The following is a 25,611-nucleotide window of genomic DNA, read 5'->3' as shown; positions in this document are numbered from 1 at the left end:
ACTTCGATCTCGTCGCTAATCTGTCTCCGTGTTGCGAGAGTTCGCGTGATTTTGATAAAAAAAGGAGGGGGGGGGAGGGGAAGAAAGAAAAGAAGAAGAAAAAAGAAAGGAAGAACGATACCGTGGAATATTAAAAGTTTCCATGCTACGTGACAGTGCCGCCAGCGATGACGAAGGCAACGACGTTCGTTACTTGTTTCGATTACTCGACGAGGATTAATACACGAGCAGTTAATTAATACGCCGGCTATCCTTGCCGTAAACTTTCTTCCTATCGCGAGGTGTCTCTCACCCTGTCAAAGACTGATGAAAAAGACTTCTGAAGGGAAAGGTAAAGCGCTCCTTTTGTTGGCCCGCATCTTTATCCGTTAAGGGATAAAGTTAGAAGGCTGGCCAGGAAGAATAGATTGCGAGTAAAAAAAAAAAAAAGGACTATAAATCTTGCTTCTAATCGGAATCCATCCGGAAGAGTTCATTATCAATCCTGTCGAGGGAGTTAGTTCCGGCTATACAGCTGTCTCATTGACTTTCCACGGCACGCTGGTTTTTTTTTTCTCTCTCTCTCTCTCTCTTTTCTCTTTTTTCCCCCTCTAGGGTGAGGATGGTATCTGGCCAGACACCAGAGGGAGGAAGGATCAGCTGTGCGTCGATGGAGCAAAAGTAGAATGGGAACGTGGAGGAAGCCACGGGAGTCGCGTGCCAGACCACTGTCTCCCTCGTACGTCGGGAAACAGCAGTTGTATATAGGTATACATGGGTGCAGGAGAATGGGACGGTTTACACAGGCGTATTCGTGTCGTCGTCGTCGTCGTCGAGCCCTCAATTCGCTCGGAAAGTGAGCAGAGGAAAATAGAGAGAGAAGGGAGATGAAAGAAGAGAGAGAGAGAAAAGAAGAAAAGAAAGGGAAGAGATACTAGCAGCGGTGACGAGAGAAGATAATGGTAACGATACCTGGAAAAACGGTCTGAAAATAAGGGGTTGAAAGAGGGTATGTACATGCGTCATGACCCGGCTAAACAACCGTCGCAGAAACGGGATGGTTCAGTCCTCGTGTCTTCTTCCCTCGCGAGGGAACGGTTTGGTCGGCCAGAATGGAGCTACAAGTGGTGATAAACGATGGCCGAATCCACGTTATTGCCCGTTGGGAAAGCCACGAAAATTTCTACGGAATTCAACCTGCTGATTCCTGGCTGAATACACCGCTTCCATATCATCGTATCCTCTTCCCATGAATGCGGATTCAGATACCGTACGAAAAATGCACGCATTTATGCGTCGGTGTATCGGTCTTCGAGCGAGCAGACGAATAACGAGGCGAGTTGACAAAGGTTCCCTTTTACAGGCCGGTTGAGCGGGGAGGATAAGCGTTGTCTTGAATTGCATTGAATATCATTGCCGCTGGAATTATGAATGGTATGTATAATTAATCGATCGATGGTGTAGAAGAATGGATCGTTAAGATGCCAGGAGAGAATTATTAGATACTTTGCCACTCGGTGTTCAACAGGTTAGAAAAATTGTGTTGATCACGACGCGTATAGTGGTCGTGAGAAAAATGGATGGTTAATCGTGATTTGGAGGCCGACTCCCGTTTCCAAGACAGCTTCATAAACGAGTGCTCTCTTCTCCGGATACATCGCTGCTCGGCCACGCCTCTGAAAGCATTTTCAACCAACTATATCGTGGTCAAAGGAAACGGCTAGGCATCCTAGCTCTGTTGTTAGTATAGAATATACTACTTGTCCTCTCCAAACGAGGACAGGAGAAGCGGTGATCGCGCAAAACCGTTCACCGCGCGGCAAATTTCACTTGGGAGCGTTCCGCCTCTTTCTCCGAGAAATCTACGCTGCTATGACGGAAAATGAAATCCGATATTGTAATTCCACGCGCTTGTGTAACGCGAACCTGCCGTTGAAAACGTCGAGGACGACGACGTGTGCGTCGCCCTTTTTCAAACCCGACGCTGCTGCACTTCGTGAAATGAATTTTAAAGCGCGTGGACGCCACGGTGACGCGAACGTGAACGCCAGCGATATTAAAACACAAAACGGCCGGAACAGAAATTCGCTAGAAACCACCGGCTACGCTTTATATGGTACACCTAATAATAACGCGGCGAGGATCACGTGTTAGTTTAAATTCGACGCGTGAACGCTAAATGTGAAATTAGTTGTATACCGAGCTATCTTCGCCAAGTTTGAAGAACTGCGAAGAAAGAAAACGGTATCGCGGGGAGGAGCGGCATTAGCCTTTCGATGACGTTACAACGAAACTTTCCACAACGTCTGAAAATTTTGGATCTTGTTCTTTGTTTTTTCTTTTTTTTCTTTCTCGTTTCCCCTCCTTCCCCCCACAGTTCGCTCGCTCGTTTGCTCGCCAACAACGACGCCCGCTTGTCCGCTCGCTATTCCGTGAATAAATAATTGAACGAACATGCGCGTGCGAAAGCATGATGAAAATTTCAATCGATGGCTTTCTGTCCGTTCACTAGTTCAAAATTATTTATTGATCTCTCTTTTTCACAGACTCATTCCACACACTCTATTTCACACCTCTCCTCTTCCATCTCCGTTTCTTACAGTTTCTGTCTCTATTTTTTTTCCTCCATGGGAGTGGTCGACGCGAGTCCTGCGACAAGGAATTCTTTGCTCAGCTTCCATATTAACCTATTCGGAAATCTAGTTTCACCTCGCATTTTTTGCGTCGCTAAAATGCTACTACGCCTGTTTGTCGGATCACAGGACTCGTTTCGCGGTTATAAAACGCGCGTTGATGTATCTGTTTCTTTCAACGGCATCATGCTTGGAGGGAAACGGGGAATGCGAATCTCTTCGCTTAATGTCTAATCTAGGTCAACGGTATATATGGAATCGTGTTGGAACATCGCGGCTATAATATCTACATTGATTAAGTATATTCAGAATATTGGTTGAAATTTGTTGGAGAGCAGATCTGAGAGGTAAATAATGGCGAAATCTATATTCTGGCATTCTACTCTCTAAGAATTTCCATAACAAATAATTCACATTCAAATGAAGTGATATATATATATATATACGTTATAATAAACTTGATCTCGCTTATAATGTTTCTTATGGATGAAAATTCCACTTTTGAAGGTACTGTCATGATAATATACATTGGCCCTTTGTTTGCTACAAGTAAATTTCAACAAGTTGTGTATTGTGCTCGAAGAGGAGATATCCAACATCCTACTCAGTTTCCTTTCTGCTTTTGAGAGGAAAAGACAAATAAATGAGAATAAATAAATAAAACGTTATCTATTATTAAATTATATCATAATAAACATGCAATATGCAATGCAATATGCAATATTCATAGTTATAAAGACGTAAAAACATTTAAAGATTTGATATTAATATTTTTGATATTAATCATTGAATTTCTCTTTATATTCTAATAAACAACATCACATTTAAACATTATTCAATCATAATAGTTGTACGCATAAATTGAATTACTTGATATTTATAATTATACGCTGGATTTGATCTTTGTGTAATTACAAGCATCTTTAAATGAACCATTTATTTATAACTAATGATAAATTCCATAAAACTATTTTTCATTCCATGTTACTACTTTACTCGTATAAGATTGCGGGATAAAGCAAGTTTGAATAGTTTGCGCTTGCGAGTCAGAGATTCCGTTTCTTTACTAGACTCAGCACATCCTTGTTCCTCTTTATACCTAGCTGGCAAGTCGCGCGTGTCAATAATACACGTGCCTACTCCGCATATATGTATATGCGAATGCATGAGAAGACATGTAAATAAGCAATTCAAGTAACGTCAGGTATTGCTGCTAAATTACCCCACGAATCGATCATGCTTTTGTTGCATTTATTACAACGATAAATTCGAGAACGAGAGACGTCGAACATCGACCAGGAAGTAATAGACGAGTGATAAAGTTGAACGCGGGGAATTTTTATGAGTAAATCGATGTTGCACGCGGAAAGGGCAAAGCGGCGTGAGAGGGGAATAGCAGGCGATTAGGAAGGGGCTGAGAGAAAGAGGGAAGAGGATGGAATGAGGGGAAGAGGAGGGAGCGAGACTGTGTTATAGGAAAGAGCAAGAAGAGACTCGATTGACCGAGGAGAAGGGAGAAACGATAGAGGAGTGAGAGAAAGAGGGAAAGAGAGAGGAAAGTAAAATGTGTGTACGCATATGTGAGAGCGACAAAGAAGGTGAAGAGGCAAAGGGCGCTAGAAATCTGGAGCGGGGATAGATCCGGGGGCTTTTGCGCTGTGCATGCGACCTTGAATGCTAGCCAGCCTAGACCTTGCCACAGCTCTTTCGCTCGGCTTGCCTAGTCCAGAGACCGCTTCACCTCTACATACATACATACATACATATATACATACATACATATATATTGTTGTTTGGAACGGCGGCCTAAATCCGATATCTCGCTTCCTCTTTCTTCTTGCCTCGCCTATCCTATGGTTTGTGGCCACGCGCGATCGCGACGATTACGTAAAGATGAAAACTCGAATAATTGTCAGCTGGATATCTAGTCAGCTGGGTAATTTTACTTTGAATCACGCACATTGTTGCGATTATTTCTCAAGTATAACGATGTTGCATTGAAATATTGAAATTTGAACCTAGAATTTTGAATTAATGATAATTTGATCATATTTTGTTACACTTAAAATATGAATTCTGTATGTTATTCACTATTATTTAATGTAAGCAATACCTTCTTAATTTTTAATTTCTATGTTAAATAGATTATACATATAATTCACATAGTTACAAAATCTATGGATGAAAATCTATTTATATAAAATCTTAAATACTTAAAAAAAGTTGAATATTTACCGTGAAAATGTTAAAAGATAGCAAATTGCAGTTTGATTTTCTATTTTTACTCTTTAATTACTCTTTAATGATAAACTTGAATATTTTTTTCTAAATACAACCGATGACCTTTATCATATAAATAATATATATAAGTAAATTTCTGAAGAAGTATTTCTAATATATGCAGCTATAAACATTTATAGTAATATTGGATATTTCTTTAAATGATAGAAGAAAACATCATTCCATCATATGACATGTATACATGTATAGTACTGCAATATAAAATTTGTATTTAACCATCATGGAGAAAATTATGTTCCTATTTATAATATTACAATTACGAGTAATACCTAGTTAAAACGTGATGTTTAAAGTTTGCGATCCTCTTACTCGCTGGAGCGTTTGCATTAGGTGGGATCATAACGGATCTTTGGTCGCGACCGCACCTAGAATCCAATGAATTCAACATAACTTTGCTGTTTATCCACTTCACTTTTTATGTTTTTGCCAAATTGTGCAGTTCTCAAGATTGCAACGGCATCTGTCCTGAGAATTGTGAGCTATTCGTTATCACGTGACTACAATTGCACCGGTTTCACGCTAGGATGTTACCGATCACATGTACTATTGAGGTTCGTGACAAACTGCGCATGACTGTTTTTTCCATTTTATTTTTAATAAATATTTATAAATAAATTATTAAATTTTTTTCATTAAAATCATTATAATAATTGATTCTTTAAGTGATTAATAATATTTTTCAAATATTTATAAATTGCAGAATATATAGATATATAGATAAGTATAATATTTTTATACATATATTTTATAAATATTTATTCGAATATTGTAATAAATATAATAATTTATATATATATATTTTTCATCATTGTAATTAATATTATGCTATTATTTTGTAATTAATACAAAATAAGAAATATGAATATAAAAAAATAGAATTTTATTCGAACTAGAGAAAAATTCCAATGTATAAGTTGAGTTAAGTGAAGTTATCGTTTAGTTCGTTAGTGAATAATACAAGTTTTAAAATTTTTCATATTACATTTAATTTTTTTTTAAGCACTAATATTATAATAATATAATAAATTTAAAGTTTTAATTTTACCTTAATGTGAAATCAAAATAGCATAAATTAAATTATTGTTTAACAAAAAAAATCTTAAATTAATTTTATATATATATATATATACTATAGAAAGGGCACTATATATAGAATGATGTATTATTTTATAATCATATAAAATATAATATTAAATTAAATTAAATTTAATATTTTGATTATAGTCTATCTATAAAATTTAATTTTTAATTAACCATCAGATATATATTAAATAATTCGTACCATATATTGAAATATTATTGAAATAATATTGAAATATATAAGTGCCAACATCTTGTGCCGGCACTGGGCTAGAATTCAAACGTGTGCCGCCTCATTCTTGAGTTTCCGCGTGTTGTGTCGCAGCGTGCAAATTTCAAATCGTACGTTAATTCGTATAAAGTGCGTGTTCGAAATTAGTGATTGTACAAGTTAACAATTTATAGTGAATAAAAATGTTAACTAAACGCAAAAACAACAAGTATATTCATAATTATAATTTTCCACTTACAAAACTTCGAAACGTGTATTGTATACAGTGCAAACATCAATTTATTTTTCAAGGTAATTATTGAATATTCGAATCACATTTACCGGTATTTTTTTTTTTCATCCATTAATATCTTGTACACGTTAATAATAAATGATACATTTGTTTGAAACTTTTTACTATTACGATAATTGTTTTGCGAAAATTTATTTGTGTATTTTTATAAATATACGTACCAATTAGTAATATTTTAGTAATAAATATACATGCGGCATTATCTTGCACGTTGCTTTTCTTTGCTCAAACATTAAAGGTATGAATATTATTTTAGAGGTTAGAATAATAGGAGATTGATATTCTTAACATTATGTAGATATCATTATAAATGTTTATTTGCAAAATATAATTAAAAAAGATATTGAAAAAGCTTGTTTATTTTGTTTGTTTCAGAATTTGTACCTTTACGTGGTGTTATTCCTTTATTGTTAGATTGTGGACATACAATATGTGACAAGTGTATGAAATTATTTGTTAATAAACCTTGTCCTCTATGTAATGTAGTTTCACAATGCGAGGATGATCATATACTTTCATTACCTTTACATATATATACATTAGGATTAATGGTCATGTCGCATAATCGACCAATTATTACCGATGATTTAGATATTTCTTTTTCTAAATTATCTACTTCTAAAACAAAGCAACAATGCATAAAAGGTGTGTATCTTATTAAAAGATGATAAATTATTTTAAATTATATTTTAAATTAAAATAAAGTATGTCTTATTTCCAGGATTATGTTATGAATGTGGAATTCAAGCAACTTTAAAATGTCTACAATGTGTTGTTCTTTTTTGCAATATTTGTTATACAAAGGTATATTATTTAATTAATAATTATGATTTTCTTAATGTTTTATTATTTGCTTTTGTTGAAATATATCGTTATATATTTATAAATTCAGAAGAAATGACATTATATAATATAAAATGATAAAATGATAAAATATATCTTAAACAAATATTTGGATTTATATTTTTTGTTAGATTCATGGGAAAGCACTACAAAATCATACAAATATAATATTAACAGAAGAGAGTAATGAAAATTCTTTTACCATAAGAAATACGTGTTCAGAACGGTGTAACGAACCAGTAGGATATTATTGCCAAAATTGTGATATATCAGGCTGTTCACATTGTATGTTACGATCGCACAAAACACATATTTACCAACCATTACTTAAGAAGGTTTGTATTAATTTATTATGTAAATATGATATGATATGAATGATTTAATTAATGTATTTTAAAAAATAATATATATAAAATAATATATTTTTATTTTAATGTTTATTTAGAATGAAGAAATGTTGGAAGAATTCTATAAAGTGTTTGATGACGTGTCCGAGAACTTCAAGAGAGTTCAACAGGCGCAAAAGGTAAGTTTTTAATCAATTTTCTGTATGTTTTAATGAAAAAGTTACTAGATATTTGAAAAAATTATTAGGAATTATGTTGCATGTGTCATAAGAAATTGTCCGTATTAAATGATAAATAAATAATTTTATTTCATATTTGTGACATAATATTGAGTACAAATATAAACTTTAAGAATTAATTTGTCACAATATATAATTTTAATTATAGAAATTTTTCCCTTAAAAGTGAGAAATTTCCAAATTAATTTGTTATATATTTGTTTATCATTGAATATGTTGTATATGATGTATTTAACAAATTAAAGACCAATATTAGTCTTTGAAATGCATGTATAAATGTAATAATTTTCTATAAAGTAGTACATTAAATCTTGTTATAAATAATTACACTGTACAAATATGACTAGAGGGGAAAGAGAAATACTTATTGACATTATCGATTATCCGTGTCCGTTCGCATTTATAATTGTTTTAAGGGCTTGAATAATTAGATATAAAACATTTAAATATTTCATCGTGATAAAATAATTTGATTTCTTCAATGTAGAGATCTTATAAACAAATTTTTCTTATACGCTAAAAAAATATATATATATATATATAAATATATGTTATATAAAAAAAGAAAATCACATATAAATCTATAAAAAAAAATATTGCACATTTTTAAGTTTCACAAAATTTCTTCACATCCGAAGATATGTAAGTGACACAACCTTTAATCATTCGTTGCTATTTATAATAAATAATGGCAACAAAGATACGGTAAATGCATGCTAGATTTGAACCAGCAAAATTACAATAATTTAACAAACTAAAATAATTATAAATTAGATATATCAATTATTTTTTTTCTCTTGTTGCTTATTCTTAAGCTTTTCTTTTTCTTTCTCTTTCTCTTTTTCTTTCTCTTCCTGCTGCTTCTTCAGTTTTTTCTCTTTCAATTTCGCTTCCATCTCCTTAAACTTGATTTCCAAATACCGATCCACCTCTGGACCGGTGAAATCCTCTGGAAATTTTGGCATTATCGGCAGTATATACTTGTAAAGTCGTTCATTTAACACGTACAATTGAGTCGTAGTTTCGCATTTAACATTGAACCACCAGTCGCACGTCAACGCCACTTGACTGAATATCGTGCCATTCGGGCATAAAAACGACGATTTACCACCGTTAAGATCGCAATAATGCCATACCTGAAAGAACAACATTATCATTATTACACGAGTTTTCGGAATAGGTTTAAAAGTTTTTGTTTCATTTATTTATTTTTACATTAGGAATAGTTCTATGTTTACCATGTTTAATCAGAAAAAGAGAGAAAAAGAGGGGCAAAAAAAAAAAAAAAAAAGAAAATACAGCGTTCCCCGAATTGGTGATCTAAACATACCTATCTCCTCATCCATAAACATTTCTATTTAAAAGAATGATTGATAACTTTCTTTACTCGGAATTGTTGTTACTACCTTCTCCGTTCCGTCTCCGTTATCTTCGCATCATCAACAAATCAGGGAAACACTGAAACGTTACCTGGCATCCAGTCTCTGGATCGCCAAAGAATCCTTTATACCGTTGTTCCTTGCAGCTGAAATTCGTACGCGGTATACTAGAATAGGCTGGATAATCGACGTTAGCCTTTCCTCGCGTAGCGCCATACTTCACTGCTGTCTGTGGAGCAGAAGTTTGCTTCGAGGTCGAAACCTCGTCGGGCTCGGTATAAAGCGGGCTCTGGGTGGTAAGAAACGGCAACGAGAATTGTTCCTTCTGCAATATGTCGTCCCTTATGTCTTCCGTGATCGCGTAAGAATGATCGACAGGCGGCTCATCAGGTCTGATCGTAGATAGGAATGCCTCTTTGTATCTCGTTGGTATCTCTTGCACCACGGGTATGTAATATTCCACCACGTTGTTCGTCAAACTGTTCGCGTTGTAACTCGATTGAGGCGATCCTTTCGGTTTCCCCTCTTCCTCGTACGAGGAGGTCGCCTTGTATCGTTCAGGATCGTCGGTCAGGTACACAGGATTGGGCGTAGCTTGAAATCTCGACTCCGTGATCACTTTCGGCCTCGTATGCGGCCGTGCTTTAAAGTTGGCGGCCGTCTTCTGCGGCACCCTGGCAGGCGTTAGAGGAGGCGCCTGAATCTGGGGGAATTCTTCCTTCTTCGTACTGTGCAGAATGTTCAGTATCTCGACCAGCATCCTCAGGCTATTATCTATATTGTCGTTGTTCAACGTTTCCGGCAAACGTTCGCTCAGCTGGAAGCTCTCCACTATCTGCTGAAGATTCACGTTAGGGTTTCGCGGTGGTAATTGGGGAGGCAAGGACGGTTGCTTCAAACCTGGTATCAGTTCCAACATGTTTGGATAGAGAGGGACTTGCCGATGATCCTGGAAATCCTTGACCGGGTAATTAATAGGGGCGTTGCCGCCCGGCCTGACATTATAATCGAGGACGTAGTCATCTCGAAGATTACCGTGGATAGGTTTGGCCGGTTGCTTCCTAGGCGGGTGCTCCCTTAGGCCGTTCGTCGTGTAAGGTCGCAATGGTCTCACGTTTCCGTAGAATCTGTTCTCCTTGCGGGGATTCTGACCGCTGTTTACCGTTGGTATTTCGGGATACGCTATTTTCTGATCCTGATACGGTGTCGAGTATTCGTAATTGATCTTCTCCGAGCCGTATCTCACGGGCGTGAAGTAATCGTTGTCCACACCCACGTTTCCCGGGTCGTATTGAACCGACGGGACGAACTTCTTCTCTTGGTTCCGCGCGCGATAATTATTCTCCCTTCGTGGGCCCGTCCTGGCGAATTGCGGATTCGCCTGCGGATTCTGTCTCATCAGGGGGATGACTTGTTGCACGTCGTTCGCCGACGTTCCTTGCGAGATCGTTTGTGATTGACCGTTCACGAAGTTGTTGCCTACGTAGAATGTCATGTAGGGTATCAGTCTTCTGTACCTTTCCTTGAACTCCTCCAGCGTAATACCCGACAACGACTCGTCGTCATCCTCCTCCGCCACGGTCCTCGTCGAGTTCGTATCGGAAGGCGCTGCGTTTCTCGCCGTGGATAACACTGAAACGAGGAAATTGTCAATTAGCGATCTCTCTAGCGATTTCTTCGAAGAATTTAAGAGAGAAAGAAATTCTCTCGTCTGAATCACAGGACTACAAGTTGTCTCTTGATCGAAAGAAAAAAAAAAAAAAAGGAGCATCGAAGAGGAAAAGGAAAGGAAAAAAAATCAACGTTTGATCTCTCTTACAAGATGATATGTACCTTTCATAATCGGTCTTTTAAAAAGTCACCAACATCGCTTCCTCCTCTCCCCTTTCGTCTCAATCTCAATTTCCACCCTTCCCCCCCCCCTCCCCGTTGCGGATACGTGCGAAGTAATGCCGCGTGTGCCGCACTTCGCCACTGGTTGAAATTAAATTAGAAGGAAAATATTCGGGGAGCCGGCGCTTTTGCACGTGCGCCGAGATAGCAAGAATAAAGTCCTATCCTCGGTGTATGCGCGCACACGCGTTCAAAATCACCGTGAATGCACGTATCTGTTTCAGCACACGCGCGCGCGTGTGCACTCGCGGAGGATATATTCGCTCTGGCACGTTCGAGTGGTGCAAAAACCTACCAATCCTCGGCCACCGAGCTGGCTTCAACCCTCGACCCTGTACGCGTGTACAATTACCGTTATCCCCCGTCTTGCTCGATCGTACAGGACGGCTCAATCTTTCGGCCGTTGCGATAGACGCAGGTTTCATCGGATTTCCTCGGGAAATGAACTTTGCTCGATCGATCGTTCCCAATTATGCACCGTGTTTAGCAACCAATTATGTTCCTCTTCCTTTTATTTCTTCGTCATTCGTTTCCTTTTTTTTTTATCACGAGGTATTAACGAGTATATATGGCGTGTTAACTGCATGGTGAAGAAAATATTGCTGTTGACTCGGATAATTTATATTCTTCTTCTAAGTTTTTCCTCTTCTATCGTCAAATGGAATTATCATACTCGAAGAGCAAAATTTCAATTAAATAAATTTCCAATCTATTCTATTGGTTTGCCATCTTTTTTCTAAGATTTTCGAAATCTCAATGCGCACGCTTAATTACGTGTAATTTTCTCCCCCGTGGAGATCTTTTTTATAAACCGATTATTCGGCGGCGATGTAACAAAGTAAGAGGAGACGAGGCTATCGTTTTATCGCGGCGATAGGAGATAGAGACAAAGGGAGAGAGCGAGAGGTCGTGGCGCACATCAAAGGGAGGCGTCCGTGTCTCTCCGTTACGCGCAGATACACACTCGACCTGGAAATCCAATTCGATTCTGCATGAAATGAGTCTGGAAACTCTCTCTCTCTCTCTCTTTCGCGCCGCTTTATTAATTCTGTCGGAAACGTGATTGAAAAATCCGCAAAGCGCGTGTTGCCAACACGCCCATCCTCGAGCTTCCCTCTAAAGAGGTGCTCGTCCTGAAAATTTACAAAGCGCCGTGTCCATCTGCATAAAGATGCGCGCGATCCTTCGGGCTAAGTGGACTCTCCACACTCTCCTGGTTTCAACCTTTTCTCGCGGGAATTCGATTCTGGACAGCTTGTTTAAGGCGGTGTTTACACTCGCGTTTCACCCCGTTTCCACAGTCGCTTTCTCGAGAGGGAATCTCGTTTTTTCCCTTGCTTTCTCGAGAAATATTTAGAATACATTTAGGTTCGAAAGGTACGTGGTTTTTTTTTTCCTCTGGTGATGGCTGGCGATCCTCTGGTTTTTCCTCTTTTTTTTAAGATTTGATCAGATCAAGATTAGATTTAGATTTGGAGGAAGGATACCCTCGATGGAATCACGCCTTTTTATAACGAAAGACGTTAAAGAAGAAATTTCGTGTTAATCGATAGAAAGACAGTTTGAGGCTGTTTAGAAACCAGCAGCAGAGATAGATATTTCAATGGAAACAAGAGTATATACGTGGAGACGATTTTTTTGTCAAACCACCAACATTCCATACATTCGAACTCTTTGAAATTTACATTGAAGTGTTAACTATATAACTGGTTATGATAAAGCGTTTCCCACAGCTGTTCAATTTTTTACCATTACCTTATTCTCGCAATTTCCCTTTCTCTCTCTCTCTCTCTCTCTTCGACCTCGTTTTTTTCTCCACCGTTTCATTCAAACAGTGGCAAATATTAATTTACTCGATCCACGGGAATCACGCTCGCGTAATATTTCCAGCGGGAAAGGCAAGTACAGTAGACCCTCGAAATTCAAACACAATCCGTTCCAGGAGACCGATTCAATCTTCGAGTTGTTCGAATTTCGAATTAAATTCTTCCATTCGAAACAATATAAATTTCAAGCAGTGGAAATTTACCCGATATAAGACATTTTATAATCGATAATTTTTCTGCTTATTTTTATTCTTAATTTTGTCTATTTTTTTTCTTTTTTTCAATCAAATCATATTCCATATAATGTTAATAAACACTGTTTAACAATCGATATTTACACAAAGTGATTTTCTATTTCCTCGTTCAAATCTCGAATAATCTTTCTCTCGTGAAAAGAAAGAAAAAAGAAAAAAAAGAAGGAAACTTTTAGTTCTCGAGTTCTACGGGCAAAATTTACAAAAAAAGATTAATTTTTCCACTTAAAGAATTTTCGTTTTCCGCGAATAGAGGGAATGAGATACGGGGATTTATTTATCTCGTTTGCTCTCGGTTTATGACACGGCCCTTCGTCTTCTGCCGCGTACAATAAATAAAACTACGGTCGCAGTAATTTTGGCCGGGCGGCGAAATTGAGAATATACGTTATCCTGTTTTCCATAGGCGATATCAATTGTTCGTACCAGTTGTTCCCTATTCTGCCCGCGCGTCTCTGAATTACGATTGTAACGATTGCCTTGTATTACCTCCGGCCTGGCCATCGATGAATTTTTGTTTATTTCATAGCCTCGAACCGCGAACAAGACAGAATAGACAAGCGACGCGACGATTGTCGAATGAAATTTTACTTCTCTCTCTCTTTTTTTTATTTTCAATTGTAGCTTCTATATAATAAATCGCGATACATTTCATCGGAGGATTTCGATTCTTCGCTTCTCTCTGTCGTTCGTTTGAAACTTGGTTATTTATTTATTTTTATAGCGGAAGGAATTAAGCGCTGTTGTTCAAATTTCCCAGGGATCGACAAGTTTTTCTCGGAAATTCGTTTCTTCGATTATTGCGAAGAATTAAAATTAATTTTAAATAAATAAGGAGAATAAAATTTCCTGTAAAAACATCTCTCGTTTAAATATTTTGCGCAAAAAAAGATACACCATTTTTTACTACGACTATCTACACGAAGATCTCGTCTATTCTTTTTTTCAAATATCATAAAAATATTATATTATACATTCTCCCCTTAATCTCGTCGTCGAAATTTGCATCCCGGAAAAGGAAATCGTGTCCTTGCGACGTCGAAACGAGATTGCAAAATTTTGAACGCGACGTGCCAACCAATCCCTCCACAATCGAAAGTAACAATTATCGATCTCGATCGGGTTCTCCACGGATTGATTAGCCGGCCGTGTCTCTCTTTTCGTCGCACAAACGACGCCCATTCGATCGGATTTCTACGTTTGCGCAACATATTGTTTGCGGAGGGCCGCGCCGACACGGGAACCAGCGACGTGTCCGGTCCCCGATTCATCGATATCTCGATACGGAATATTAATTGGCGGCTATTGGTCTCCCGGATTACGTTATTTCGAACGCACGTGACCCGGAATCGTGACGAATTCGGGTTTCATTGCGTGACAACTGCGAAGTGGACGCAAACGGAATTCCAACTCATACACGCTCTCTCTCTCTCTCTCTCTGTTCGTGTCCATCTTTCGAATCGTTTTCGCGTCGTGGATCTTGAAAAGCTCGATCGTCTTCTCCATCGTTCGCATCGAACATTTTTCGATCAGGCTTAGCATCTTTGTTTGTAACTCGTTTTCTTTTTTAATTCATGTTATTTTTTTTATTTTGACAAGTAATCGAGCAAACGGAGAGATTTACTATTGGATGTTGTAAAACACTTGGTCAAACACTTCTTCGTCGTAAATCTGGAAAAAATAAAAACTAACATACATTACAAATTCTACTCAATTTTAATTGACAATTTTCGTAACCGCGTAAAATTTCAAAAACGAGCCCTTTCTCCCCGCCAGCTTCATCAAATCACACGGAACAACCCGTTTGAAACAATCCCCGAAACGGGGAAAACAATTCTCTCGAAAGCGACGAGTCATTGAATCCTCCCTCGCCTCTGATAAATAAAAACTTCTCCAAAAGGGAGAAAAAAAGAAAAGGGGGAGAGGTCGGGTCGTAAACCATCGTTTTCCCTCGTCGAGTGGGCGTGTAATGACCCTTTCGCTTTCGTATCGCGTGCATGTAATTACCTTCGTTACGGTTGCACACGGCCCAGGTATTTTCGTATTTCTCCTTTCCGGATACATGCATACATATATATATATTCTCGTGCCAAGATATGAGAGGAATAACGCTTTATAATTGCGCGTTATTATTAAAAGCCCCCCCATTTAAAATTTCGAATTTCGATCGAAAAAGGCGGCGTAACGCGATTAGCCCCGGATAAATGACGTTTTAATGATTATGATCGTTCTAGGCAACGTTCGACGGAGTATAAGTCGATAATTGTTGATGACTGTTGCCCTGACTGACTCGTTTCGAATCGTTTTCCTTTTGGAGGATCTTTGTTCCTGCGAATTAACGGGGTGTTTTAATACGAGGCTGAAGGGGATAAGTTTGTATTACATTCCTTTTGCATGCAGAGATTGACGTATCAGGGTGGAAAAGTATTCTGATTTTTTTAATATCGTTTTATTTTTTAACAGTCGTTACAGACTCGAAAAAAATTATTATGAAAGGAAGAGATTATCGGGCTCAAAAGATATTAGGTTAATAATAATTGGCATCTTCAGCTTAGTATCCTGTGTCTACATTTTCTAGTCGTTTGATCTAGTTAAAAGCAAAATTTTTGATTTTGGTAACGTGAGATAAGAATTATACGAGGATTTTTACGTGTATATATATATATATTATTTCCAGAGAGGAAAAGATTTCGTTCGCATCGCAGCGAGGATATTTTTCGTAATGTGCATGATTCGAAAAATTTCTGGCACGGTCGATTCAATACACAACGCGTATTTCTGGCGGCCAGAATAGTTTGAAACATCGATAACGAATTTAAGGCGGATCGATATTGCAGTAGAACGAATTGTTTCAATGAAAAGTTTACCAGCCAAGTTGTTGTGCGATTTATTTTATATGTATATTTTCGAGATGAATTCGATTTGTTTAAATTTGAAGCGAGTTAATTCTTAGAACAGTTTCACGATGCATGTAGCGAGGAATGTGGATTAATAACGTGTAACCAAATTACTTTATGCAAGTTGAATTCAAATTAGTAGTGATTTTCTTCCATTACAGTGTTGTGAAAATATCCGTTTGAATTCCAATAGCTATGAACTCATTTTAACAGGAAGTTCTAAAGAACGTATGTAACCGTAGAGATTATTACATAAAATCTGTTTGCAACTTTGTTCTTGCAAAAAGTGTCTTATTATGGAAGCCTCGAATTCCAATTCTTAGATATCAAACACATGTAATTTTCAACATCTTGGCTTCGTTGTGAAAATTCTTCGCTTGTTTCTTCTCCCTTCTCTATATAATAAAACTTCTCGTGGATTTTATCGATATGTCTAACTAATCTCCAATTGATGCGAAGAGAAAGGCAAAAGTTTTTACACCTATCATTTTAATATCACTCAACTGTTGGAGTTCGTAAAACGTATCGATGCAGAAGGATAGAGATTCCTCCATAATTATACATTTCCTTCGTAAATTCGATTATGCAAAAAAAGTTTTTTCATTCGATTCTACTCGATAAAAATTATAATTTCTGCACCATAACTCGACATCTCTCAAAATTTATATAGAACAATAAAATATATTTCAACAGATCAATCGATTTCTTCTTCGGCCATATTCATTTATTAATTTCGATTTCTCGGCAACTTAACGATAAAAAATCTCTTCCGATGCCTCGAACAGACATCAAAATCGTTCCCCTTCCTTAATTTATATCAACTGCAATTGGCAAAACGCCGATTCTTGGTTCAATTGACCGGTCTCATCTTCCAAGAAAGAGCCATACCTCCCTTTCTCCGGTTTAATTAAAACCGGAAAACGAGCCACGTAACGATGTTCATTCTCATTGCTCGAGTCATCCCCTTACTCTGGATCATTATCAGCCTGCGATCCGCATTCGTGTAACGCACAGGGTTACAGAAGACCTTGAGGGGAAATTAGACCGAACGATCCTGCGAATATGTTTCCCAGGGGTTGCTCGAGTTCTTCCACGGTTGTTGTAGCACGGTTGGTAATGAGATAGGGGCTGTTGAACGGCCGAGCTGTTAACGCTCATTGGACGCAAACGGGTTAATTTCTATGACAATTTCGAAGATGGCGATTCTGAAACGAGGAATCATCCCCTGGAAATGCCCGTTGACGAGCATTCTCCACCGTGAATTCGGAAATTCGATGGAGAGGGTGGGGTGCAATGCAGGCTTATTTATTATTGAAAATGAAATTTCTTGCACGATGATGTTGTTTGAATTTTTGCTCGAGCTAACTTTAATCTAACCGGACGGTTTATGAAATTTGAGGAAGGGGGAGGCTCGAAACGACGAGAGTTTAGTAGTAATAGTTATTTAATTGTAGAAAAATTAAATTTTGGAATCGAGTGTTATATTTTTCAAAGGGTAACTTTAAGGCTAACTTTTACGTTAAAATTTTCATAATATATTCTATAGATTTTATTCGATAGATTTTATATTATTTTTGTCATTGTCAAGCCTCTTGAAAACGTATCCTGAAAAGTTTCCTTTCCTTCCTTCTTCGTTAAACGAACAATTAACAATTAATGTAACAACAAGGGACAAACTTTCTAATCGTTTCCCCTTCGAAACTGGCAAAAATTCTCATCGCGTGTCGTAAAATTTGGCTGGCACTGCTCGATCCGTATCGTGGGCCCTCGATTAAACGACGAAAGGTAGGCGAACGAAAATTAATACAACGCGGCGGTACGCTCGATAACGCGTGCATTTGCTCGCCCTCTCTGCTCCTCCTTTATCGTGTTGTGTTGGAGGAGCATTATATGCTTCTCGTTGCCTCCGTTCCTCTTGTTAATTTCCTTGTTCGATCCACAAGGAACATGCAGAAGGAACACAAATTTCGAATCGAACTAACTCTCCATCGATTTTACTACTTGTGTTGTAATAAAGCTTTAGATTTTTCTGAAGCAAGAAATTTTTTAAAGTAAGCAGAAAGAAATTACAATCACACATATTTTTATGTTTATTCCAAATTTCTTTTCACGAGTAGAATTTCTCTTCATTTTTACTTGATAAAATGAATTAATTTTTCGCGACAAAACTTCAAAACTTTCACCTTCGACGAGATTTCTTTATTTTTTTTTTTTTTTTTTTCGATTGTGATAAGTAAGCGCGACACCAAAGAAATCCTTTCTCGACAGAATCGCAGCGGCGGAGATTTATTATTGCGTTTCGTATTTAATTTACATCAGCGTGCCTTTTAACTCGATATTAATTATTCCTCAACTTGCCGCGCGCCACTCAGTTTCGTTTCAGGAAAAAAGAAAGAAAGAAAGAAAGAACGAACGAACGAACGACGGAGGAATCGTATCGAATCTATTGAAATACATAATCGAGACGAGCGAACGCGCCCCCATTATTCGAATTTTCAACCGACTCGTTCATTTGCCCGAATAATTTCAACTATTCGGTCGAGGTATTCCGTAAATTTAAATCGATTCTATCCGCCCCCGATCTTATTGGCCTCGCTGCTCCACGTAATATAAAATTAGCGGTGAAACGTTTTGTTAATTGCCGATTAAAATCTTGAAATAACTCCTCCCCCGAAAAAAAGAGAGTCTTTTCTTCTTTGCAAATATTTAAGCGACATCGCTTCGTCGAACATTGCTGCCTCGATTCCACGCGTAAATTAACCCCCTTTTTGTCGTAAATTGCCCGCTCGATTAATTCAACTGAATTATACTACGAGTGCAATTTGCACCTTGTCCTTTTTCGACCGCGTTGAATTTTTGCTGCAATTTGAATAATCGTGCAAATAGTGGAGAATATTTTTTCCATTACAAACATTGCATTCTTCTCATGTCGAATGTAGTTTCTTTCAAGCAATAATTACAGCAAAGTGGTCATATTCGTATATATGAGTTTAGAAAATGATATTATATTGATGGTTTGTTGCGATACCTTAATGCCTTCGTTAACGAAAATCAGCTAAATTCGAATTGTTTTCAGAATTATATTCTCGCTTTGATCATTTCGAAAGTGAAATATTTTTCAATGGAAAAGATTATGGTAGAATATTTATTGTCGTACGCGGCAATTAACTCGAAGTCTTTTGTTGTGGAATAGAGATTATTACCTGTGCACGTGAAAAAACAAAAATGTTTATACTCGTTTCCTTGAAGCTTAAGCAAAAAAGGAAGGAAAGTATAAAGTATATAGCTTGTACGTTGTATAAGGTTACATAAACATCAATCGCGTTACCTTATATCGGCGTTTCGTGTTTCATATCGGGATTCTAAATTTTGAAAATTGCACGCCGTCGAAAGCAATTGGCGCGGGATGAATCTTTTCATGCCACGCAATACTCGTTCGATCCAATTTTCTTTAATGCCTGGTATTCACCAATTTATTCCCAAATAAGTTCCGTTGAAAATATATAACGAATAAACAAGCTAATCCTGTAATATATCTATCTCCAGCGAGATAGAGAATTCCTCGTTGTTTTTTTTTTAACAATTAAATCTTTACACAAATAATCAAACTCCTCGTTCTCGCTTGTCGTGCAACTCGTCCATATCTTTTCTTCCCTTATTTTCCCTTGTTCCTTCCTTCCGAAGCGAAATCACAATTATCGATTGGTCAGGTTAAAAATATTCGAGCGACTCCCCTCGTTTTCGCTCAACAAACAATTAATTTTCTTTTTCTTTCTCTCTCTCTCTCTCTCTTCCTCTCCCAAAGTATCAAGTTTTATAAACAAGCAATACAAGCAATTTTTCCGTAATCACATTAAAAGTTCGCAAGGATTAGATACCCCTCCCCTCGAAAGAATCTCGTCGAAGAATATTCCGAATTTATTTTCTCTCGTGTCTCGTTCAACGTTCCCCCTCCCCTCTACTCGCGCAGAGATGCCTGGCGCAACTTCCTCGATTATGGCGCAACACAACAGTTCTTCGTTAATCCCTTCACAGTGATCAAACTATTCCTGGTTGCTTGTCGTCGTTCAACACAGAGATGGATAGATAGATAGATAGATAGATAGATAGAGAGAGAGAGAAAGAGAGAGGGGATGAATTCTTCGACGAACGCGATATGGAGATGACTTTCAAAGCATATTCTATGGCTCGAAGCGAAGAGTATCAACGTCAAAGGATGGCGGAATCGCCCTGGCAGATGGCGAGACAATCGACGAAGGCACGAGAGAGATAGAAATTAAAAATACTCGCGCGCGGAAAAATGATGCTTCGAACGCTATTTAAATACGATTTATACGATCGAGAATTTAATTTTGTTCTTACGATTGGATCGAATAAATATGCGAATCGTCGTGAGTTGTTCTTTTTCTAGAACGAAGGATTTTTAGATTAGATTTTTCGAATCGAAGGTCGGGAAGGTTTTTTTTGGAAATATTGGAGAAAAGTTTCACGCGAATATCGTATAAACAGTATATCCTGTAAATGTGTATTTACAGTTCTTCTCAACTTTGTTGACACGACACACGCTTTCGTTTCAACAACATCGTTAGTATTAGATATAAACTCTTCCCTTGAATTATATTTAATACCTTTTTTCGTTAGTTTCGGGGATGGAAACCCCATTTCTCAAAAATCCAGAAAGCTGAAGATATCTTCAAATTTGTTGCGAATTATTTCCAAGGAAAAGAAAAAAGGATGAAAAATCGACCAAAGAAATCTAAACTAAATAAATTCTTTTCTCTTTTTCCTTTCATCTTCATAACAAGAAAATTATCATCTCTCGATTTTCATACGAGAAATTTCATACTTCGTGTGAAATCTCAAAATTTCAAGATGGATATAAATATAAAAATTGTTCCAAGTTAGCCGGCTATTTGCAATTTAATCGAGTGTCATAAAAAACGATATTACGGTATAAGAAACGAGGGGGTTGGGGGGAGGGACAGGGCAATTGTAGCGTTTTATCTCTTAATAACGAATAACGAAACGAAATATCGCGTCCAACTTCCGGACAGATGCGACTCACGTACAATATTAAAGGAAAGTTTCGAATGCACGAGCGTGTTCTTTTGCCAGTTTAATTATTTCACCCTGATCAATACTACTGCTACTACTATTACTAATGGCAGTAGCGGTATCATCTTTTCACAATTGCGCAGAAACGTTTTCTTTTTTTTTTTTCTTCTTCTTCGTTTTTCGAATTTTCGTTTTCTTCCAAGTTCTTCTTCCTAAGGGTGTTTACATTTTCCTTTAGAAACATTCATCCAGACCGTGGAAAAGTTTCGCGGGGGTTAATTACGAGAGCCGGAATTTTCGAGCTCTGATTCTTCGCTCAAAATTTTATATTCCTAGAGGGGAAACTAAAACCTGGGTATCCCGAGTTGTACAACCCTTAAATATTTTACCCCCTCGTTTCAAGGCGGTTTTTTTTTTTTTGATGATTTTGCGCACGATTCAAAGGAACAGGTATATGGAGGAGGGTATGCAGGTATGTGTGCGTGTGTATATATATAGTTTAAACGAAAATGTTCTACGGCAAATAGCCGTTTTCATTCCACGCGAATTTATCATGGCGATTCATTTAACGAAAAATAGCGAGCGGTTTTCTATTCCTCCGTTAATATCACCCCCTCCCCCCCTCTCGACGCTGTTGCATTTTCACAGAGAATCCGAGTTTCCCCGAATGCTCGAAGATATTTTTCGTATTCTTCGAAATTGTTTAGTATTTATTGCGTTTTAAAAATTGTATCGAGAATTTGCATTCGTTTGCTCGATTCAATTATATCGGTTAATTTCAGTAGCTTCGTTTATATTCGGCCACAGATCGATCATTGTATCGCAATATTTCAATATTTCTTCGGGAAATCGACGAAAACACACAGTTACAATGAAAAACCAACAATCTCTTCGTTTTAATAATTCATATTTTACAACTTGTTTTCGAAATTACACGAATCGAATAAGGGGAATTCGCCCATTCAAACATCCGAGTCCTCGAATCGAATTCATCAAGCGCGCAAGCTTATTTGCATTAATCCTTGCAGCGTCTTCGTTTGATAATCGAGTTGCTCGTGAAGCAGCAATACAAAGGCGAGAAAGGCGACGGTTCCCAACGGTGTTCAACCCGTGCACTCGTGTGTATGTATATGTATACACACACGCCTGAAAGAAGCGAAACGTTCACGAAGTTTGTGTATCGGTAGCCCAACGACATTTCACGCGAAACTTCTTGCACTCGAAACGAACAGTTTCCCCACCGAGAAGACGTTGAATACAGTCTTCGGGCGTTGAAATTACAAACGCGACGACGGCTTGTCCTCTCTCGTTACGATCTTCCACAACCAGTTCGCGCCACAGCCAGCCACGACACGGTCGGAAGTTGAACTTGGGCGGCGACGACGCGAACATCCGGCTCTCCAGTTACAAATAACGAAAGTATTTTCCTCCTCCTCCTCTTCCTCCTCCTCCTCCTCCTCCCCCTCCTCTTCGTCCGATCTTTATAACACCCTTCGAGTTACAAACAAAACTGTCCTCCCCTCGTTCCTCTCCTTTCACGAAAATTTTTTGACTCGTTTCAATATACATTAGAAAAGGTTAAAATTTAAATTAAAAATTTTAGTATTGATTTAATGAATTAATTTTTTTTGATTTTGAAACGATTATTGATTATATTTATACTTAAAGTTTTGAAGTTTAATTTTTAGTTTAACTTGATAATTTTGAAAAAAATTTAATAATTTAAGCAGTGCGAATGGAATTATTTAAATAATGATACACGAGGGTTGATAAGAATTATTTAGAAATTTAATAGTCTCGGCAATAAAAAATTGAAATAAAATTATAAATATAAATTTAGAAATTAAATGTTAAACGTACTCCATCTGTCCAGTTTGTCGATATGAAAAAAAAAAAAAAAAAAAAAAAAAATATCGATCGAGATAAAAGAATAGAAATAGGATACGCACGAGTCTTTGGAAATCTTTGATCGAGGCCCCCGCGTACGTAGATAGTTATTTCGCGAACTAAGTTAGCCGATTCCCCATGGCCACTATCGATTGGCCAAAACACGACGGAGTGTTTCGTTGTTTCGAATTGCGGTTAACCCCCCGCCGCTCCGCAGGGGTTCTCGTCGCCGCCTTGTTTCGCCAACATCCCCGTAACAAAGTGCGGATTGGTAACTGGCTGTTCTTAGCCGAGTAGTTGCACGGCCACCAGTTCGAAGCGAGTGGAAATTGTCTTTGCTCCTTCCTCCGCTCTTAACGATGCTCTTAACGAAGGGAAACGTAGACGAGCATCGATTAGAATTCTCTTAGCTCTCACCATATTTTTATATCCGCGAACCTTCAAAGTTTTCCAAATTCCCGCCTCGACACGATATTTCGAGAATTTTTCTTCCCAAATGAAACATTCGTGCACATTTCAAGGGATTTTACAGGGAGTTATTGATGGAATGCCAATTTTCGTATGAAAATTAATTCGAATATTTAAAATTCGATCTCTCCAAGAATCGCTCTCGATCCAATAAAACTCTTCCCTTTTGTTCTCCGCATTCGCGCAAACAATTAGAAAAGAAACGAATCCTAAAAAGAAAGAAAGAGAAGGGAAGAGAAGGAGAGGAAAATAAAGGAAGAAATGTTGAACAAAATGTTGAGTGTTACTTATTCGGAATAAAGGCGAGGGAGTAACGGGCACAATGGTGGCCCATCCCTTGAATATAGCGGCCTCTCGAAAGTCTCGTTTCCAAAACGTTCCTCGCAGCACCGGAAACGGAACATTTGTTTTTTTTTTTTTTTTTTTTTTCCACGACGAGGGAAACAAACGTTGGCTGGTAAACGGAGAAGAAGGCCGACCAAGACATTGTCGGCGAGCATCGTTTCGGATGAAACGACGAGGAGCCAAGGGTTTTCTAATTGCATTATAAACTGTCAAAGGCCCTCCCCCCGTCGTAATTGGCTTCCGGTTCCTATGCAAATTGCACGTCTGTCGGCTCGAACTTTCCGCTAATGATCGTATCGGCCCGTGTGCGCCACTCTTAGAAATCGAAAACTCGAGGCCAACCCCTCTTTCTCTTATATTTCCGCGCCGGTGAATCGACCTCGCGCCAAAAAGGGTGGCTGGATCACCGACCGAGCGGAAAGGAGGGAGAGGACGACGATCATCCCCCTCCGGTTTTTTTTAATCGAACAATTGAAGATCGAGACGATCTTCTTTGTTGAACGACATTGACGAAGTTACGAAGTTGGATTATCCAATGGATCTGTATCTTGAAGATTCTTGGAAGAATCATCTTTCGACGATAATATTTTTACCCAATGAAATTGTATCTTGTCAAGTAATATCAGAGATATTACGTGACGTGACAGAGAGAAATTATATATGAAATAAGTTGATCTTAGAAGATGAGAAAAGTTGTGTTTATAAAACTGTTTCTCACGTAGAAATAATATTGGATTAATTAAAATATTACTCTCTCGCGCGCGCGTGTGTTTGTGTATGCGTAAAAAAGATTAAACGAAAAATTTGTACGCGGTTGCTCGCAGGCTTGTATAATAGGAGAAACGAGATGCAAATGGTTCGGGTTAGTAAACGCGGATAAAAACATTGCCGGATATAATCCTATTGAGGATAATATGTTGAGTTTTGAGGGCGTAGCCAGCCGGAAAAATGTTTTCAAGGTACCACTTTCGTTTTATCCCGTGTAATTATCCACTTTTTCTTCAATCCTACTAGATTGTCACGAATGTTCTCGAGATCGTTTACCACATCGTTTAATCACTTAATTACTCTTCATCGGCTGATGCGTTGGGAGAAAAAAGAATTGCCTGAATTCCGAATTAAACGAGAATCATTGTTATTAGAAATTGAAGCAGGTAATAAATGAATGAATTAGATCATTGGAATAATGTTAATAATAAGAGATCTGGGATCACGGTTAGCCGAGATTAGAAAGTTTTCGAGTCAGTTCGAACTTGTTTGTTGAATAACGTAAAGTTGAATATGAATATTCAACGTCATCGTAGGATCGTTCCAAGGTTATTTGTTTCGAGATAATAAATTTGTTTCATTTTTTTTTTTTCGAGTATTTTTTAATCCGTTATGTAACAATCCGTGCAAATTGAACGCGATCATCGAGCCACAACGCTATTTATCACTCCATAAAACATTTATTAAATCTACCCGTGTTTCCATTTTCGAAATTGTCTGATTTCACAATTTTATTTATTTATTTATTTTTTTTATTCCTCGAGAAGAACACATTTAGAATCGAAGTGGCATTAAATTGTATACCACGCGTTACATCAAGTATTATCATAAGACCACAAAAGAGCGTTTTTCGTATTCCCGTTAATTAAACCACTTTCTATCGCCTCGAACAA

At 37.6% G+C, this 25,611-nt stretch overlaps 2 protein-coding genes and 1 long non-coding RNA gene across 6 annotated transcripts in view; 1 reads left to right on the top strand and 2 right to left on the bottom strand.

Annotated features, from left to right (window-relative positions):
• Positions 1-544: 544 nt before the first annotated feature.
• LOC105736656 (uncharacterized) lies at positions 545-5,461 on the bottom strand. Its single transcript, XR_015291007.1, has 5 exons — positions 5,183-5,461; positions 4,848-5,104; positions 4,392-4,630; positions 1,486-1,655; positions 545-1,398 (listed from the first exon to the last, which is right to left on the bottom strand). It is a non-coding gene; the product is annotated as an uncharacterized LOC105736656 (long non-coding RNA).
• qin (tudor domain-containing protein qin) overlaps positions 5,396-25,611 on the top strand; it is a 203,746-nt gene continuing 183,530 nt past the window's right edge. For 3 of the 4 annotated variants that reach the window (XM_086904301.1, XM_003697675.4, XM_086904306.1), the window contains exons 1-5: positions 5,454-6,516; positions 6,893-7,162; positions 7,239-7,321; positions 7,492-7,695; positions 7,806-7,886. In XM_086904301.1, the coding sequence (XP_086760427.1) occupies positions 6,408-6,516; positions 6,893-7,162; positions 7,239-7,321; positions 7,492-7,695; positions 7,806-7,886 (747 nt within the window). In that variant the 5' untranslated portion in view covers positions 5,454-6,407. Of the gene's footprint in view, positions 6,517-6,892; positions 7,163-7,238; positions 7,322-7,491; positions 7,696-7,805; positions 7,887-25,611 lie in introns of all 4 variants that reach the window. The other variant, XM_086904308.1, reaches the window with a different exon arrangement.
• The window catches only part of LOC116415111 (uncharacterized), a 43,187-nt gene continuing 25,566 nt past the window's right edge, over positions 7,991-25,611 (bottom strand). Inside the window, exons 2-3 of the mRNA XM_031919285.2 lie at positions 9,417-10,957; positions 7,991-9,082 (exon numbers count right to left, since the gene is read on the bottom strand). Of these exons, the coding sequence (XP_031775145.2) occupies positions 8,726-9,082; positions 9,417-10,957 (1,898 nt within the window). The 3' untranslated portion in view covers positions 7,991-8,725. The remainder of the gene's footprint in view (positions 9,083-9,416; positions 10,958-25,611) is intronic.

This window comes from Apis florea, unplaced genomic scaffold (assembly GCF_048593485.1).
Source record: "Apis florea isolate Af1SG1 unplaced genomic scaffold, ASM4859348v1 contig_1615_pilon, whole genome shotgun sequence".
In the NCBI taxonomy this organism is placed as follows: Eukaryota; Metazoa; Arthropoda; class Insecta; order Hymenoptera; family Apidae; genus Apis; species Apis florea.
This window is presented reverse-complemented; position numbering and strand designations above follow the sequence as displayed.